Source organism: Arachis ipaensis, chromosome B1, assembly GCF_059453495.1.
Source record: "Arachis ipaensis isolate K30076 ecotype BB chromosome B1, ASM5945349v1, whole genome shotgun sequence".
In the NCBI taxonomy this organism is placed as follows: domain Eukaryota; kingdom Viridiplantae; phylum Streptophyta; class Magnoliopsida; order Fabales; family Fabaceae; genus Arachis; species Arachis ipaensis.
In genome coordinates, this window is record NC_142436.1 from 47,852,597 (window position 1) to 47,871,758 (window position 19,162).

The window sequence follows — 19,162 nt, forward strand, 5'->3', positions numbered from 1 at the left end:
GCGAAGTCAAGGCCAGCCGAAGAACATCATATATATATATATCCCCAAAACATAAGACAGTAACCTGCTTCTCCACGTCGACTTCTAAGAGAGACAAACACAAGTTATATATACATAGGAGAATCTATAAATATAAATACATAACCAACAGTCCAAAATATAACATCCCAAAACTAAACTTCGCTTGCTCAGAAACTCCAAGCGCTCAGCGAGGTGCCGCTTGACCTGCATCAGAAAAACGACAACATATGTATGGAATGAGAATCGAAAGTTCTCAACATGGTAAAGGTGCCAACGTACATAATATATAAGGTTCCGGGAAAGCTAGAGGCAATCCTAGAACTCCAATACTCAGATTTAAAACTTAGTTATAAACAAGAAATCAGGTAATCTATCTAAGGTACTTAGGTTCTAATCTAAAACACAACTCAACCCCTCAATCTCACTCTCCTCTAATCCTCCAAACTCAGGTGGAACTACCGTCAGCGTTACCTCCGCCAGCATGAAGGATCTCTCAGTTGCATAGACATACAATGTAGACAAGAAAAACACAGATAGAATGCAGTTACAACAGGTAGAACATATAGCAATTATACATAGTTAATCAAATAAGCAAACACAAGTAATGCACACTCAAACAAAACAGACGAATGCATATGATGTATGCCTGCCCTATGGCTAATGAGTCTTATCTGTCGGTTATAAAGCCAAACCCAACATGTCCGGTAGCTAACCCTTGACAGAACACCAAACACGAAGCAAGTGGGACAACGCTGCAATCTTTGCATCTTACCCGTGTACTCGGAGCAATGGGACAACCTCACCCTTGCCTCTTTCCCAGGCGATGATACAATTTTCAACCCAGAGCAAGTAGTGACAGAATTCAACCCTTACATCTTATCCGGAGTCTCGAACTCTTATCCAGAGTAAGTGGATAACACTACTACATCTTACCCGGAGTCTCAGCTTATACCCGGAGTGAGTGGACAACACCACCACCTCTTACCCAGTCACATATATCTCATTATCATCCAATTCATTGAGATAGCATACTTTAAAATCATTCCTCATAATCATTCGTTCAAATTCAATCATCATCACTCCTTCATTATCATCATCATATTTATTAGCCACTCCTTATTTAACATCACCGACCATTCATTAATTCACATCTTAAACAACTTCAAATACACTCAAAGTAATCCCCTAACCATTTCATCCCATCCACAACATTCCCATATTCCATTTTGATTAGAGCTTCGGATTGAGAGATATGGTGGAATGAAATTGAAGTTAGGGTTTGAAACACTCCCCTCTTCTCCCTTTGTGTTTCAGTGTGGAATGAAATGTTCTAAAGGAGAGAGAGCTGAGTTATGCTTTTATATGATGGGTCTTAGGTCCAATTTGGATCCGGTCCAACCGGTTCAGTCCGTTGGCCTGATTTTAGACTAAAATCTTTAAAAAGTAGTGCCAAAATTCGTATTTTTACTATTTCTACCTTTTTGGATTAATATAATTTAATTTTCTAACTTATTTGATTAATAATTAATTTATTAACTAATTATTTACTAATTATGCAGGGTTTATAGGTATCACCACAGGTGGTGCTACAGCAGGTGCTGCTGGTGCTACTTCTGGGACTGTTGCTGGTCTTGCATCTGGTAGTATAAGAGAAGAGAAGATAGATATGCTTGTAGCAATCTAGTCTATCAATTTTTTGAGGTGATTCAGTTGCTCATCTCATCCTTTAATGATAGATTGAAGCTCTTTTAATTCTTGGATCAATGGTTGAAAAGCTTCTTCCATCAAGGGTTATGGAAAAAAAAAGGTTGGTCGTGTTAGAGGAAGTCATAGTGCATGAGAGATAGTATTTCAAGAAGACTATAAGAGTAAAAATGTTGGAACAGTTGTAGTTCAAAGGGTGGTTGTTCATAATGCTCATACGGGTGGTAGTGGTAAGATAGATATGAATTTAGGTCCCATAGAGGTAATTAGAGGTGGTGGGATGGAGTTTAAAAGTATTGCAGTTGAGGACAATGTTGAGAGTGAAAGTTATTAGTTTATATTATTACACATTCAGTTTTATATGTTCTTTTAATAAACTACTTTAATTATTTATTTTATTTTTAAAAGTCACAACTCCTTTCTTGATGATAAACTTGTTGGTGATGAATTCATCTTAGTGTGGGTTGATGGAAGGAAATAAAGACTAACATTTTCATTTTGTTGGCTTTGATTTGTTAATGTGCTAGTTTTATGTTTTAAAGACTTGTGTATATTGTTACTATTTTGTGAATTATGATATTGTTTAAACTTTAAGTATTTAAAGTATGTCAAATAGGGATATTTGGTTAGGTTTTTCGAATTTTGATGTTTAAAGACGCAATGTAATTTATTTTGTTTTGTTAACATATACTGAAGAAAAAAATTTCAATTTCTTTTCATTTTTTCTAATTTTTAAACTCTTTTTTCGAATTTAATATTTATTCAGGTACCCGATTATCCAAGCCAATCCAACCCAAAAGTAATCGGCTTGGGTTGATTCAACCACAACACCATAAAATACCTCACTCAACCCAATTACAGCCCTAGTTGTATGGATATGGTTAATATATAATAAAAAGTAATGTTTCGATAACTCATTACCGTTAATTTTGTAGAGGAAATAATTCGACGGTAATAATTTTTTAAATTATTTTTAATTTAAAGTAATCCAAATTTTACCGTTGAAAATTGTTACGAAATTGTCCGACGCTAACAGATTAAGTATTATCGTTGGATTAAATTCGACAGAAACCACATATTAGATTTGTCCATTTTACAAAAATTTACTATTGGATTTTATTCAATGAAATGTTAGTGTCGGATGTGAAAAATCCGACAGTAATGTATTTTCGTCACAGTTTTTATCGGCGATTTACATCCGACGGTAGAAAAATTATTGTTGGATTATAATTAGAGTTTTGACGAAAATTCTGACGATTTTGAACGTATTTCTTATGGTGGCTATGAATTTATGAAGTAGTTCATCTCGTCTTCCTCCTCATTAGGTATATCCATAGGTTTTTCTTCTACTTCACCATTAGATACATAGTTAATTTGATGAGGATTAGTTATCGGGTCTCTTCTAACAACAGACCCTTCATGGCTTTCGTAAATCTCCTTCCAATGACTCCTTTAACATTCCATTTGGATCATGATTTGAACCCTCCATGCTACCCTCAAGTGGCGCGTTCAAATCGATCATCATCCTTCTGACAGTGTTGCTTGACTGGGTATTGAAACTAATTTCCAAAGAATTTCCTTATGTGAAGTTGATCAAAATAACAAAACATTTTAACGTGTGAATCACGGGATGACAAGAATGCTAGTGCAGGACTATCTCAACATCACGATCTTTGTGTAGTAAGTACCCGTGTCAAAAAAGATAGAATACTACTGTTAATATTACAAAATAATTATTGCTTGTTACGAAACAAAGCCAAAGGGATGAATAATATAATACATTTTGTGCTAAACGGTGTTTTCCAAACTTGTTAAGCATCGCAGTTTAGATAAAATACAGACAAATACAAGTTGAGATGAACTAAATACGACGGATCCATTTTGATCTCTTATCATTTTCTTCATCATAATAAATTGATAATAAAGGTGTGTGAGATATCTTAATTTATATGTGAAAAAGTATATTAGTAGTAAGAGCAAATGAAAATTAAAAATAAATGAAAAAGATAAGTAGATGAGAACATTAAAAGTAGATGAAATTACAAATAATTGAGCAAAAAAGTGGATAAAAATTAGAATGTAATAATAAAAATGTTGATTGAAAGAAGAATGAATAGAAGAGAGTCGAATGGGATATACACAAAATAATTTGGGGTATTTATAAGCGTTGGAGCTGGCTCAAAACCGAAAAAGGGATAAGGATTGATTTGGTGGGAAGTCAGACCGAATTTTACTGCAAATTTAAATAAGTAATGGAAGTAATTTAAATCTAAATAGGTGGGAGTCTACCTGATTTTCCTACAAATTGATGGTATCCAATTTAATTTTCATGCATTTTGTTTTAGAAAAATATTTTATTTTAATAAATAATTTTAATATATTTTTTTATTTATTTCATTTAAAAAATAAATAAAATTTAATAATTATTTCATAATTTATTTATCACTTTCTAATTTAGTAGACGTGAATATTACTAGGGGTAATTGGTAAGAATGCTAATAGAAAAAAGGCAACAAAATTATTATAATATCAATTCGTAATTAATATTACTAAATTAGGCTACCAATTTAGAAAAGAGATTATATATATGGTAATAATATTTTTAAGCAGAATTATTCACTTATTCTGCAAGTAAATAATCACTATTGATTATAGAAAATTTAAAGGCCAATAAAATTAACCATAAAAAATTTAACTAAATTTTATAACTATTAAAATTTATCTCTAATTGACAATTTTAATTTCTAATTAAACATTAATTTTGGAAATACCGTTAGCTGAGATTTCTAGATGAAAAAATACTTTCCATCAACCTCTTCCTATCTTCTTTTTGCTCTTCGTCTTCTTCCGTCACCATCAATATTCTATCTTTCTCTTTCTCTTTCTTTGTCTCTTTCTCTCTCTCTCCAATGTGATGAAGCACATATCATCTAAATTCATGGAAAAATTATTATAAAGGATCATTAGGAAGATTTAATTATTAAAAAGGACCTTTAATTTTAAAATTATTTAGAAAGACTTATTTTTTAATATTTTAAAAAAAGGACCAAATCTTTTTTGTGAAGAGACAAATATATCCTTACATTATTTTTTCATTTATTTCTTTTTTTTAACATAATTTTTTTTTAATTATCTATGACACTCAAATCCTTATTCTTCATCTATAACTCATAGAGACATTTGTTGCTGCCAATCACAAAACTTAAGACTTGGGAGTACCTATGAGTATACTCCTGGCAGGTAAGTTGATTTTCTGGTATATTCTTGCAGAAACATTGCTATTGAGTAATATATTTCTTTCAAACTCGTTTTTAGATTTTAATGTCTCTTCCCTCATTATTGGTTATTTATTGTTTTATATTTTTGCATAGACATGGAATCTACTGTTCGTCGATAAATTTTTTGTTATTTTCACATTGAAGGTAATATTGAAGTTGTACCAAACCAGAAAATTATTTATCATGGAGGAAAAATCATAGGAGAGCTAATTGAAGAAGGATGCACACATTCAAATTTAATGCATAAGATATGGCTTCGAACCAAGGAAAATATGCAGAATAAACGCATTACCTACACAGTCAAGTTTAACCAATCTCAACTCATAGATCTCATTGATACTGATAGTGTTAACTAATTGATCACATTCAATGATGATACAGCTCATGTATATATCATGGAGGTAGAAAAGACTAACCATGATATTGCACCTCATGAGGACAATGACGACAACGTTCATGACAGGTATGTATTCCAACTGGGTTATCTTTTTATAAATTTTCTTATATTAGTGATTAGTGAATTGTTATGAAATTAATTTAATTTTTTTTATGATTAGTACACTATCAAGTAATTCAACTCAAGGAGTCGACGTCGTTACTAATATTGATGGTCAAAATCCATTGACACCAATTCTATGTACAACCCAACTTGTCCCTACACCTCATATTATCAATGGCTCTGCTAAGTGAAATGATCTTATAAAGGAAGAAGGACAGATTTTTCAAAATGCAAGTAAGCTAAGGAAAGCATTGTTTGAATATGGTATTGCTCATAAGTTTACATACAAGTTCTTAAAGAACAGTCCGGATAAAATAATTTGTGTGTGCAAGGTTGAAGGTTGTCCGTGGAAATTGTCAGCTTATGCTATGGAAAAAAATACTTCGTTCCTCGTGATGAGACATTTTATCAAGAATCATAAGCACTCAACTCAAGATGTATTGGAAAGTACTCACTCTTTCATATCTAATTTGGTGTCTTCAATTATTGTCGACAAGTTGAGATTAACTCCTGACAAGTTGCCTAATGACATACGAAATGATATTTTCAAGGAATACGGATTTTCACTAACATATCACCAAGTTTGGGCTGCAAAAGAGAAAGCATTAGCTGAAATTAATGGCGTACCTAAAGATTCATATATGCTAATTCCTTGGATATGTAATCGTTTAGTGAAAACTGATCCACAAACAGTTGCAAAATGGACATGCTCTCCTAGTTATCAATTTGAAAAGCTTTTTGTTGCATATGGGTGTTGTGTGACAGGTTTTCTTCGTGGAGCAAGGCCTATATTATTTATTGATGGTTGCCACTTAAGTGGTCCATACAAGGGAACTCTTCTAGCTGCCTCTACATGCGATGCAAATAATGATTTATTCCGATTGCATATGCAATTGTTAGCGCTGAAAATAATGAGAATTGGCTTTGGTTCCTATCTAATTTGAAAGAACTAACTGGGTCAATTCCAGTTACGTTAATATCTGATAAGCATCCATCAATTATTGCAGTTGTGGAGCAAGTATATGACAGGGATAGACATGCTTATTGTTATCGACATGTGAAAGAAAATTTTTGTGCAGAAACTAAAAAGTTACAGAGGGGAATACGCGATGAAGTAAAAGAAGATGCAAAAAAACTACTAGACGCAGTTTGTTATACCCGTTTTGGCACAGAATTTACAGAAACTGTGCAACAACTTCGTGCATTTTCACCAGAACTTGCAAATTGGTTAGAGACTAAAGGAGATATTAACAAATGGGCAAAGTCTCAATTCCCTCATCGACGATGGGACCTCATAACTACCAATATAGCTGAATCATTTAATTCATGGATAAGAAAAGAGAGGACTCATAGTATTTGTGCTTTAATAACAGAGCATAGAGACAACTTGCAAATCTGTTATATACTGCAAAGTTAGAGATGACTAAATGGAAGAATGAAGTTGGGCCAAAGATTGATAAAATATTGATGGAGCATGTAGCTAGAAGTGAGTTTCTTAAAGCAGTGAGATATGGAGATCATAATGTTATGGTTAGAGGGTCAAATGTTGATGTACGTGTGAATCTACTACGCAAAGAATGTACATGTCTTGAATGGCAAATGACTGAAATTCCATGTCCACATGCTTGTGCTGCAATTAAATTATTACATGGCAACATCTACACCTATGTAGAGGAGTGCTATCTGAAAAGTTCACAAGAAAAGATTTACGCGAGCAGTATGATTCCAATTGAAACTCATGACATGCCTGATGTCAACAACCTGACCCTAACAGACTGGGAGAATAATATTTTTCTTATGTCACCTACAACAACTCGTCCTCCGGGAAGACCATGCAAGAAGCGCCGAGAGTCACAATTTCAAGATGTGCATGTTTACAAATGTAGCCGATGTGATCAGAGTGGTCATAATCGTTCTAAACGTAGAAATCCTAATCCAGAAAAGATATGAATTTTTTTAGGTAGTTCTAAATTTATAGATTGTCACATTTAGAATTGCAATATTGGTTTTTCTTAAGTTATGCATATTAGGTGATTCTGCTGAGTTTCTTAATTGTATCTGCACTTAAACTTTATAGTTTTACTTTGATTTTTAATTAAATTTGTGTAATCTTACACTTGAATTTTGTAGTTTTATGTTGATTTAATAGCGTTTCTGCAAATATGCACTTGAATTATGCAACAGGTTTGGCTTTAGTTCTATTGTGCAATTCTGCATTAAAGTTGCTGCACTTAGTAAATAAAAATCTACAATTTAATTTTTTTCTATGATTTTGCACTAATGTTCTGTAATTTTCTGCACAAACTCTGCAATTTTACACTAAAATTGTGTAACTCTGCTCATAGTTAAACAAAACAATCTTAGAAAAAGAAACACTTTCTATAAAATTTTCAATTGATATTTTCATTACAAGTCAAAGATCCAATGAATAATTGTGCTTCCATACCAGTCTTCCAGTAAAATTAGACCACTCTAATATTTTCATACCATTATTCCTTATGCTTCATTGATAGCCTTGATAGTTGCTAGTTACTAATAATCATGGATAATGATCATCACACTCATAAAAAAGAAATTCATATTTCAAATCAATTCAGGTTCATAGACTCAATGAGGCTGTAGAGAAACATTTCAGCTTCTCTTTCAATCTGTTTTCAAGCAAGAGATAGAATTCATGTTTGAAAGTAACCTTATTCTCCCTACAGCCATGTGTACTCAATGATGTTTCAATGTAGATAATACATTTCACTCTAATCAACTCTTTGAATTTTCAGATAGGGAGAAGCCGAATCTCGAAGCCGGAACAGAACAGTCACTAACCATAACATAGAAGCCTACTTTGCACCTAAAAGTGACTTAATGATAGTATCACTTATACCATCAAGATAAGGGAACAAGTGAACAGATCCTTTGAGTTCATGATACTGAATCCAGGGAAGATTTTCGGCGATGTATCGTTGCACTATAGCAGGCACCATCAAATCTTCCTCTCTATGCCAAAGAAGATGGACAGAAGCTTCATTATTTGGAAACGAGTTTTTAAAATCCAAAAGACTAAAATTTCATTTACCAAATCCAATATTTAAGTCACGGTGGAGAGTCTCGTATTCTCCTTGCTGTCTTGCCTGAGCCTGTAGAAACAAAGTACAAAGTGAAATCAAGAACTTTGGTTAATTCTCTGGCAAAACAATCACCATAAACTTTTATTATTATAACCAATATAAATTATTTTAGGTCACTAAATTGTAGCCACCTAAAGGCTAGTAGTGATACTTACCACATGACCCTTTTTATTAGACCAAGTTGTTGAAGTAAGCTCTTTATCTTTGAAATCCTGCATTTTTTTGTGTAAACATAATTAAGAGTCATGACATATAATCAGGTTCTTCTAATTAGACAAATAGAAAGAAATGCTACAATCATAAGCAACGCCAAAGCATTGTGTTTAAAGTCCATGAACAATTTTAGAACACAAGTTTAGAAACAAAAACTGATCCATCTTTATTTTCAGTCTCATACCAAACACACCTTGAACATAAACCCTTCAAATTCAGATTCATTCATTTATTAATGTATTTTTCAATATAGACAACAAGTGTTATTAGAGTTCTTACTAGGGCCAAAGATAACGCTCTTAACATCAATAATGCACTACTATATTCATTAAAAAAATTGTAACTTAGATTTTGTTTAATGCATATGCCCTTATAACTTGAAAGAAACAAAATTGAAAATCACATAATCAGTAAAACAAAACAGTGACTAATAGCATCATCAGGTTTGAATTAAGGCATTTTCACATCACACTAAAATCTTATTCATAAATTGAAAATGTTCAAACTTCATCATGTATTGCAGTTTTCACCTTAAAAGCTATACAATTTTTAATTTCAAGGATACTAATATAGCTCAAAAGCTTAAGGCAGGGACTTGAACCTGAAATAAGCGTGTGGCTTTGGGGAGCTTCAGGTGGGGCTTGCTGCTGCGAGCGACTGGAGGAGTCAAAGGAGCAATGGTCGACGTGGGACGAATGAGTTTCACCGCCGGCGACGAGCTTCAGAAGACGATTCTGCCCGAAGATAACGATTTTGCCTTTGACAACTTTGCTGGATGGTAATGAAGACGAATCTCTTTTGACGCGACGAAGACGACATCGATTCCACCTCTGATACGACGATTCTACCTTTGGCGAATCTTCTCAAGCGCGCGCCACCGACGTTTTCCTTAGGTTGGGTATGGAGTGGGTTTGAGAATAGGTGAAGAAGATGGGAAAGAAAACAAGGGGAAGGAGAAGAAAGATTATTGGATATTATTGTCTTTTTATTTTTTATTTTTCATTTTTATTTTTAATAATATATAAATTAGTCCTTTTTAATAATTTTAAAATTAATAATCCTTTTTATTAATTAAGTTTTATTAATGGTCCTTTATATTAATTTTCCCTAAATTCATTCTCGTACCACTTCGTTTGTTAATTCAGAATTATAAAAAATCCCAAACACCTCGATCGCCTCATCAACTCTACCTTCACTTCCGTCAAATCCTCCCTTTCCTACAACTAGTGTGATTTCCGCGCGTTGCGTGAATTGTGTACATAATCTATTTTATTGTATTTATGTATATTTTGTTTATAAAAAAATTAATACATATTTATGAGGAGTTAATTTATTTAGTATATAAATAGATTGATTAATTAATTTTTTTTATAATATTGATGTTCAATCTCGTTAAAAAAATAAATATATAAAATTTGATCTTATAGCATTTCTAAAACTAAGTGTACACTTATAAATATTCCTCAAACTTGATCCACAACTATTCTGAATTTCTTTTTTCACATATATGACATGTTAGAAGTAGTAATCCTTGGTATATTATCCAATTGGTTTTGTCTAAACAAAGCCTGGATGCTTCATTTTATTTATTGGTCCAGTCAAGCCAACCATAAATAATTCAAAATTTAGAATACTAATTTGGATACCCCTTAAAAAACTAAAAGATCGATCTAATTGAACTTCATTTAAAACATATTAAATCAACACTCTAATTTCAAAACAGACACAAAATCACTAAATAGCAAAACCATATATATATATATATATATATATATATATATATATATATATATACCTAGTTCTGTGTTATCACTATTACTTTCAAATGATGGTATAGCAAATATTCGTAGCCAACCATAGCACACAAAAAATAACTATTTTTTTTATTTGATTAAAAGTCCTACTTCTTTCTTATCAATCAAACAAAACCAACAAAAGTAAACTCATGAATCAATAAAAGTAAACTCATAAAGACAAAAGCATTTTTATTTTAAACTTTGATATATATTTAAACCAAAGGCACCCTTAACCCTTGATTCAAAGATCATTGGCAATTGAACATGAACCTCATGTCTCAATCTCTAAGCCATTCTTATTTCATTCTTTCAATTCCTTTATTATTTGCTCCAAAAGTCACATCTTTCCAAACAACAAATAGAACCATATGTTAAAAAGACATGAAAATATTTTTTTATTGCCACATGCCTCAGTTCCAAATTGAATGTGAGCACTTATGCCCTGAATATTACTATCTCAACACATTAAGTATTGATAATAGTTAAAAATACAAATCTCAACAATAAATGAAACTTTTCTAGTCCTTGTCCCTTGTTGCGGCTGCAATCAATCTTGCATCAATCTACGAGCGCAGCCCGTTCCTCCTGTCATAAAATACATGGAGTACAAACACAAATAAAAATGCAGCCATTTTAACTTAGAAAGCCAAAAGAATCAAGTAGTGATATACTCTACTTGTACCAACCCCTCTCATTAACAGTTTGATCTTGTACCATCAATTTGTCAATTCGAGCCTGCTTTGTTGGGTCGTATAAACTCAAACGAATAAAAAAACACAATTTGATGTTTTATTCTTTCTTTTGCTTTTGTCTTATGTTTGATCTTCCTAAAGATATAATCTAAAGTTTCTCCATCTTTACCTTAGCATTCATTCTCTCAACCTCCCCTTATAGGTCTGCCTCCCTCAGAGACACTGACTATGTACCTTTCTTGATTCTTTATTAATTCTCTTTGAGTTTAAATTCGCGTACCAATTTCAAATGGTAAATTTGCGCTCAAATTTTAAAATTCAAAAGAAAAAAAACCGCTCAAATTGGAGTGGGTTTCACTGAAACTACATGCTTAAACCAATGGATAATAAACTCTCAAACCAACCTAAGGTTACCCGGTTTAAAAGACACTACACAAAGCTAACAATGGTAAAAGCCAGATCTGTGAATAAGGGTGAATTAAATCGTGTTAAGAAAATATAAAATAAATTTCTACTTAAAAAAAATTACCTCTGCAACACCGTCATGGTAGGATCTCAGAGCTCTCGTTCTCTTCACCGTGTCATCAACTTGCTTCTAGCTACTCCTTTTTCACTGTTGGCAGGAACACCACTCGCAGCTGCCGCTGTTCTAACGGCGGTTCCTCTGTTTGCATTGTGAACAAAGATTTTGTGTTTACTTCGGTGACGGTGCTGAGATTCCGTACCGGCAAGCAAAGAGAACGATGGAGAGAGATCTGAGTTTTTAAATTTTAAAATGCAGTAGCTTATGAAAATGGTTGTCGCTAAATGTCCAAATTTTGTCATTTTAGATATATATTTACTTTGATACCTTTATTTTTTTAGTGTGCCATGTGTCGTTCAGACAGGTTAGACACTTGTCAAGTAAAGAACCATTTCCTGCTTTCTTTTTATAGTTTTATATATAAAGGAGATATCTAACTGATAGAGAGTGTTAGCAAGTACCATTATTGCAACATTTTGAATTGAATATATATTGAATAGTACTAATTAACTCCATGTGAAGCATCTACAGGAATATAGTTTGCGTTTCGCAAATGTTAATTTTATCATATTAATGGCTTATCTCTTTATATATAATTTTATGCACATAATATAATGATGTTTTATATAGTCAAATAGTGTTTGATGTAGTACAACTCTTTTATTGGCCAAGTTTCTAATTAAACGGGTAGTTGCTGATTGATATATATATATATATATATATATATATATATATATATATATATATATATATATATATATATAAATTTATATATTTTATGCATTACTAGTATTTTTACTCATAATAATATTATAAAAATATAATTTTTTTAAAATTACGATCTACTTTATTCTGACAGTATAGATTATGCATAGTACAAAAAAATTTTAAAATCAAACCACTTTTACAAAAAAAATGTAGATTGACAAAAATCTCCAACTAAAAAGATCAATATCTTTGTAGATAAAAAAATTAAATAATAAGATTTTTAGTTATTATTTTTATATAAAAAGTCTAATTTTTATTAATAATAAATTTTAATATTCGTTATCTAAACTTTGAAATAATTTAACGTGTATACTTTTACATTTAATTAGGTGTTAAGTCTGTTGCATAAATAGAAATAATTAATTTTTACACTTGCTAATTAAAAATAATATTTTTCTCTCTATGTATATAAAAATATAATTAGATATTAACATAAAAAAATTATACTGCTAGTTATAAAATTAATTAAAAATTAATTTTTTTTTTAAACAATTGAATCTTGATTCTAACTTTTAATTATAACATTAGTATTCCCTCCAAATTATATGTAATAAATATTTGAAAGAAGAGAAATAAAAATATAGATTAGAAAGATAAGTAGTGAAAATTTAAAATTAAATAAAAAAAACTAAAAATATATATAATAATAATTTTTTTATTTGAATTATATTATTTTGTTAATTTTGTTTTCTGTAGAACAGAAAGGTAGAAAAAATAAAAAATGAGAGAAAAGAGAGAGAAAGATAAAGATGAAAAATGAGAGTGAGAGTAAGAGTTTGTTAATTTTAAAAGAAAAATTTTATTTCAATTGTAATAAAAAATATCGGATGACATATCTTAATTTGTCAAATTATTAATATAAAATATAAAATATATATAGAGTGAAAATGGTAGAGAGAAATAGAAAAATGGAGAGAGGTAGATGAGATAATTTAGGAAGTAGTTTATTAATTTTGGAGAAAAAGATTTATTTCTCAATTTTAATAAGAGAGTGCCATGTGACACATTTGGTTATTAAATTAGATAGTTATATATGATACATAATATAGGTATATTTCAATTTTAATTTTAATACAATTAAAGAATGACATGTTGCACATTTTGATTGTCAAATTAGTAAGTAGTCATTGATATTGATAATGATATATAAAAGAGATAGAGTGGTTGAAGAAATAAAAGCGATAGAGAAAAAAATAGGGAGGAAGGAATAACTCTTTAATTTTAAAGGGAAAGATTTGATTTCAATTGCAACGAGGGAGTGACATGTGGCACATTTTGGTTGTAAAATTAGAAATATATAATAGATGTCAAGGCTGCAACAAAGAGTGGTAAGATTGGTTAGAGAGTAAACAAATCTAACAGTTGAAAACTTCATGCATAGGTGAGACGTGGAGACATTTGCTGCTAGTAGTTTAAAGTGGTCCAACCTATTAAGGTATTGTAAGCAGATATGGCGTCGACTACGATGTAGTCAAAACTTAACGTCTTTGACCTCAAGCCTTTACCAAAGGTGGTGTACAATGAGATGAACCCTAAAGGTCGGATCGGCGTATTTCCTAACCCGAAAAGGTTGTCTGGATACGCCTTTAGATCCTTTCTTCTAGCCTAAACTTGTCGAAAGTGGGCTTAAACAGTATATTCGCCGAACTTCTTTGGTCCACCAAAGTTCTATGAAGATTTGCATTGATAAGGATCATTGTTATCACTATTGAGTCATTGTGGCCAGATGTCACCCCTTATAAATCCTCTTTGGTGAACGAGATGGTCAGTAAATCGAGAATTCTGTTGTCTTTCTCGACTTGATATACTTCTTTGAGATGTCTTTTACATGATGATTTTGAGATTCCTCCTCCTGCAAACCTTCCGTTTATCATATGTACGTGCCTCTCAAGAGTTTGCAGGGGATGATCTTGCCGTCCTCCATCCTCATCATCTCTTTTCCTCTTTCTTTGGCCGTCTGATCTCTCAGCCAAGTATCTTTCTAGCCAACCTACCCTGGCCAGCTTTTCTACGATATTCTTTAAGTCATAACAATTATTGGTAGAATATTTGTACAGTCTGTGATACTCGCAATATTCTGTCTAACTTCCAGCCTTTTTATGTTTGATAGGCTGAAGAGGTGAAAGATTTTCGGTGTGGCATATCTCCCTGTAAATATCTACAAAAGAAACTCAGAGTGAGGCATAGTTATGGTATCTTTGAGACTTTTATGAGTTATATTCTTTTTTTATCTTGGCTTCCTTCTCCTTGTCCCGACTTTGGTAAGACAAGTTGGGCCTTGGGAGAGACTCTCTAAGTCGAAAATTTTTCTCCATGTTAATATATTTTTCTTCCCGTTCTTGTACTTCATACAAGGAAGTCGGATGTCGCTTAGATATGGATTGGGAGAACGACCCATCTTTAAGGCCATTAACCAACCCCATTAGTACTGCTTCAGGAGGCAAGTTTTGTATTTCAAAGCTGGCTTTATTAAATCTCTCTATATAATCTCGGAGTGTCTCTCTGACTTCTTGCTTGACCCCTAGCAGGAGGCTTGGAGTATGCTTGACTTTGTCTTTCTAAATTGAAAATCTGGTAAGGAATTTCCTGTCAGGTCATCAAAGCAAGTTACCGACCTGGGTGCTAAGTTATCAAACTATTTCATTGCTGCTTTAGTCAAAGTTATCGGAAAGGCTTTGCAACAAATTGCATCAGATGCGTTTGGTAGGTACATCCGACTTTTGAAATTGCTAAGGTAATGCATCATATCGATCGTTCCGTCGTAGAGATCGATGTCAGGGGATTTTAAAGTTTATGGGAACCCGAGCTCGCATGATCTCTTCAACAAACAGATCTTCACCTCCAAGAGAGCTTTTCTCTCAATCTGTCCAATTGTTCCGGCTTCGGAGGTCGGCTTCTAACTTCAAGAGCTTTTCCTCCAGCTCTTTCCATTGTCGCACTTCTTTTCGTAATTCTCTTTCTGCTTTCTGTTGTCGTTCAGTCTCCAACTCGAGTTGTTCTAATCGTCCACGGTGGCCGTGAACTAACCCTAGTATCTCCGTCGGATGGGGAGGTTCTTCATCTTTGAACGGGTGGACCTCCAAATAAATCCCTGGAGATGAGGGTTTCCCGATATTCCTTCTCTGTGGGGGGCGATTGTTCTCTCTCGGGGCGTCAAGTCGTCATGGTGGGGCTCTGGCTCCGACTCAGACGCTATGTGACCGTCTTCATACTGGTTGTTCAACATATGTGGATGTAGACTTCCAGATACTCGGCAATGGCGCCAATGTTCTGAGAGTTACCTGAAACGGTGATTTGGACCTGAACATGAGGTCCAGACTCCTTCTGAGACAGCGCTCGACTTTTGCTAGTGCCGAGGTGCCGCCATCCGAGTTCCTCGTAAGGAGGTGGGGTGGTACCTGCAAGAGAATGCGATATTTAAGTTAGCAAAAGTTTTAAGCAGGTTTTTAGTAGATTGGGTTCTGAATATACCTGAGGGTGTTAGTGTATTTATAGTAGAGAGACAACCATCTTTTAGAGTAGTTCCACCTTTGTGGGTGGATAACCATTTTCTTTATCTTCGGAGCTTGTTGAGATCTTTTTTCTAGATAAAATAAAGATAGTAGGAGATATTTCAGGAGATGGTTGCCCGACCTCTATGAGATCGAGTAAGTAGAGGAGGCCATCCTTTTTTTAGGTAAACCTTTATCTTTATTAGACCTAACTTTATATTTTTGGGTCAAGGTATAAATAATATCTAACAACCTCAATTATATAATATTATATCTAAATTTTAAAATTTTAAATATTTAAAAAATTTTAGTGACAACATCTAAATAAATAATCTTCAAACTCAATATATAAGTATTATGTTAACAAACAAAAATTCTTTATTTATATTACCATAAAGATTTATACAAATCACCTTGCAAATAAAGTTCATAACCATACATTGAAAATAACAGTGAATAATCTAAAACCATAATTCTTATTTATTATTAGCACCACAATTTTTCTTTCCTTCTCAAAAAATTTAAAATCATTTTCATCAATTAATAAATTTAAAATAAAATAAATGATAAAACTCACAACCGTGCAGCAACAAGGCAACAACAACCTAGTTTAAATTTATATCTTATTAAAATTTAAAATTAAACTTTTAAATTTTATTAAATTCTTAAAAAAAATGTACTATATTAATTCTTGACCTATTTTTTATTAACACGTGCTGATCTGATATAACTTAATGACGTGGATCTTTAGTGACAGTGTCACCTTATAATTTAGCCAGGTATAACAGTATAATGACGTATCGGTCAACGACACGTAACATGCTGACGTAGATGGTTGTGTCACGTGTCGCAAAATTATTAGTCTATGTGTCATCCACTATATCATTGTTAGATATATGCACCAAATTAGTTCCTTATTTTACATCAAATGACTCATTTTAGTCTCTGAAATTAAATGTCGTGCACCAAATGAATCCATTCATAAATTTTTTTCTATTTTTTTATAAATTCAAAATTTTTAATATCTTTAAATACATTAATTTTAATTTTATCTTTTCACGAGTTATTTAAATATAAGTGTTTTTATAAGGTGATTTTAAAATTTTAGTTTTAATTATACAAAGTTTTTCTACAATATTTTATTAAAAGAATTATATGAGATATATATTGATATTGTAAGTTAAGAGTATAATAATATTTCTTAATTAGGGTTGGAAGTGAGCCGAGTTGAGTCGAGCTGGACCAAATTCAAGCTCGGCTCACTAAAATTGAGCTTGACTCACGACTCGACTCATTAACAATCGAACCTATTTCTTAAGCTCAAGTTCGGCTCAGCGAAAACTCACAAGCTGGTTCGAACTCACGAACTGACTCAAATAATAAGAACATAATCTATAATCTTATATCAATAAATTATAACTTATATATTTTTAAAAATATTTAAAAAGATCAATTTTATATATTATTTATCTATCAATAAATTATAAATTTTTTATTTATATCCTACATCAAAATTATATATAAAAAATAAATATAAAATTTTAAACAATTAAGATCATTAATATATATACATAATTAAATATTACTATTTCATATGTATATATATAATCGAGCCAACTTACGAGCTAATGAGCTGAGTTTATCCAAACTCAAGCTCGGCTCATTTAATTTATGAGCTCAATTCCAACCTCAAGCTTAACTCACCAACTCACGAGTTTAGCTTATCGAGCTATAAACGAGTCGAGCTCGAGCTATTAACGAGTCGAGCTCGAGCTGGCTTGACTCACTTCCAACCTTATTCTTAATACAAACTTTTTAATATTTAACACCTTAATAAATACTTTAAGAATACTTGATAAGGCACTTGTTAACTCATATAAATTCATTATCTGTTTTAAGAATGTTCGATTCCATATATAATTGACTTTTCACTAAATTAATAAAATAGATTTATACTATCGATTATAATAATTCATTTTATCTATTAGCTCGATGGCCCTTTCATATATGACACTATTAATTAATATAAATACTTATTGTAACTATGGTTTGAACAATATTAAAACAGATACAAATAAACTCAAGAAGCAATAAAAAATTTTTAGATTTAACTAACATGTGCTCTAATAATATGTGTTAAAATTATTAATAAAAAAATTATTATAAAAAATTGTATAATAAAAAATATAATTAAAATTAGTGTATCAAAAAAATTAAGAATTTCAAATTTACAAAAAAAGAGAAAAAACTAATGAATGAACTAATTTGGTGTATAATATTAAATTTTATAGATTAAAATGAGTCATTTAATGTAAAGTAAGGGATTGATTTGGTGCATATGTAACGATGATATAGTGAATGACACGCGGACAAATAATATTATGATATGTAACATAATCCGACTCGTAGTAAAATAGCATTATGACACGTGACATAACCATCCACGTCAGCATGTCACGTGTCACTAACCGACATGTCATCATACTGTTATACGTGACTAAATCGTGATGTAACATATATCTCTAAATGTCTACATCATCAAGTCATGTCAGCGCATTGTTAACGAGAAACGGATCAAAGATTAATATAGTATAATTTTTTTCAATTTCAAAAATATAATTAATATAATTAAAATTTCAGAAATAATTTTAGTATATAACCAATTTTAAAAACTTTTTTAGATTTAATTTTTTAAATTTTTAATAAGAGATTCTCATAGAAATGAAAGCTGCAGTTCCGGTAAATTACAACCATACAGTAAATTTATTTTAATTTAAATTTTATTAATGGCTATGAATTCAGTCCAAATTCAGTTTTACTTCCCCCACAACCGTGCTTGCCGGACTTGCCTTAACTTCTTCCAATAGAAAATTTAAAGTTTCAATAAAAATTTCAACAGGACCGCTTTCACGCAATAAATAATGCAACTTCCCTGGAACCGTGCTTATCATAACCTATTATAAAATAGGCCAATTCTATGATATCTATCATTGTTATTTAACTTATTTTTTGTGATAAATTTTAAATTTTAAAAATAATTTATTTTAATGATTTT

The 19,162-nt window shown here is 31.6% G+C and overlaps 3 protein-coding genes across 3 annotated transcripts; 2 read left to right on the forward strand and 1 right to left on the reverse strand.

Moving 5' to 3' along the window:
- Positions 1-5,870: 5,870 nt before the first annotated feature.
- LOC148576474 (uncharacterized) lies at positions 5,871-6,919 on the forward strand. Its single transcript, XM_088502727.1, has 2 exons — positions 5,871-6,267; positions 6,510-6,919. Exons 1-2 carry the CDS (start codon positions 5,871-5,873, stop codon positions 6,917-6,919), a joined length of 807 nt encoding a protein of 268 aa, XP_088358853.1.
- A 2-nt stretch (positions 6,920-6,921) lies between these two features.
- LOC107606364 (uncharacterized) lies at positions 6,922-7,452 on the forward strand. The gene has a single exon (XM_016308431.1). It carries the CDS (start codon positions 6,922-6,924, stop codon positions 7,450-7,452), a length of 531 nt encoding a protein of 176 aa, XP_016163917.1.
- An 884-nt stretch (positions 7,453-8,336) lies between these two features.
- Positions 8,337-9,066, reverse strand: LOC148576475 (uncharacterized). The gene is made up of 4 exons (XM_088502728.1): positions 9,031-9,066; positions 8,780-8,836; positions 8,573-8,633; positions 8,337-8,518 (listed from the first exon to the last, which is right to left on the reverse strand). Exons 1-4 carry the CDS (start codon positions 9,064-9,066, stop codon positions 8,337-8,339), a joined length of 336 nt encoding a protein of 111 aa, XP_088358854.1.
- Positions 9,067-19,162: the final 10,096 nt, after the last annotated feature.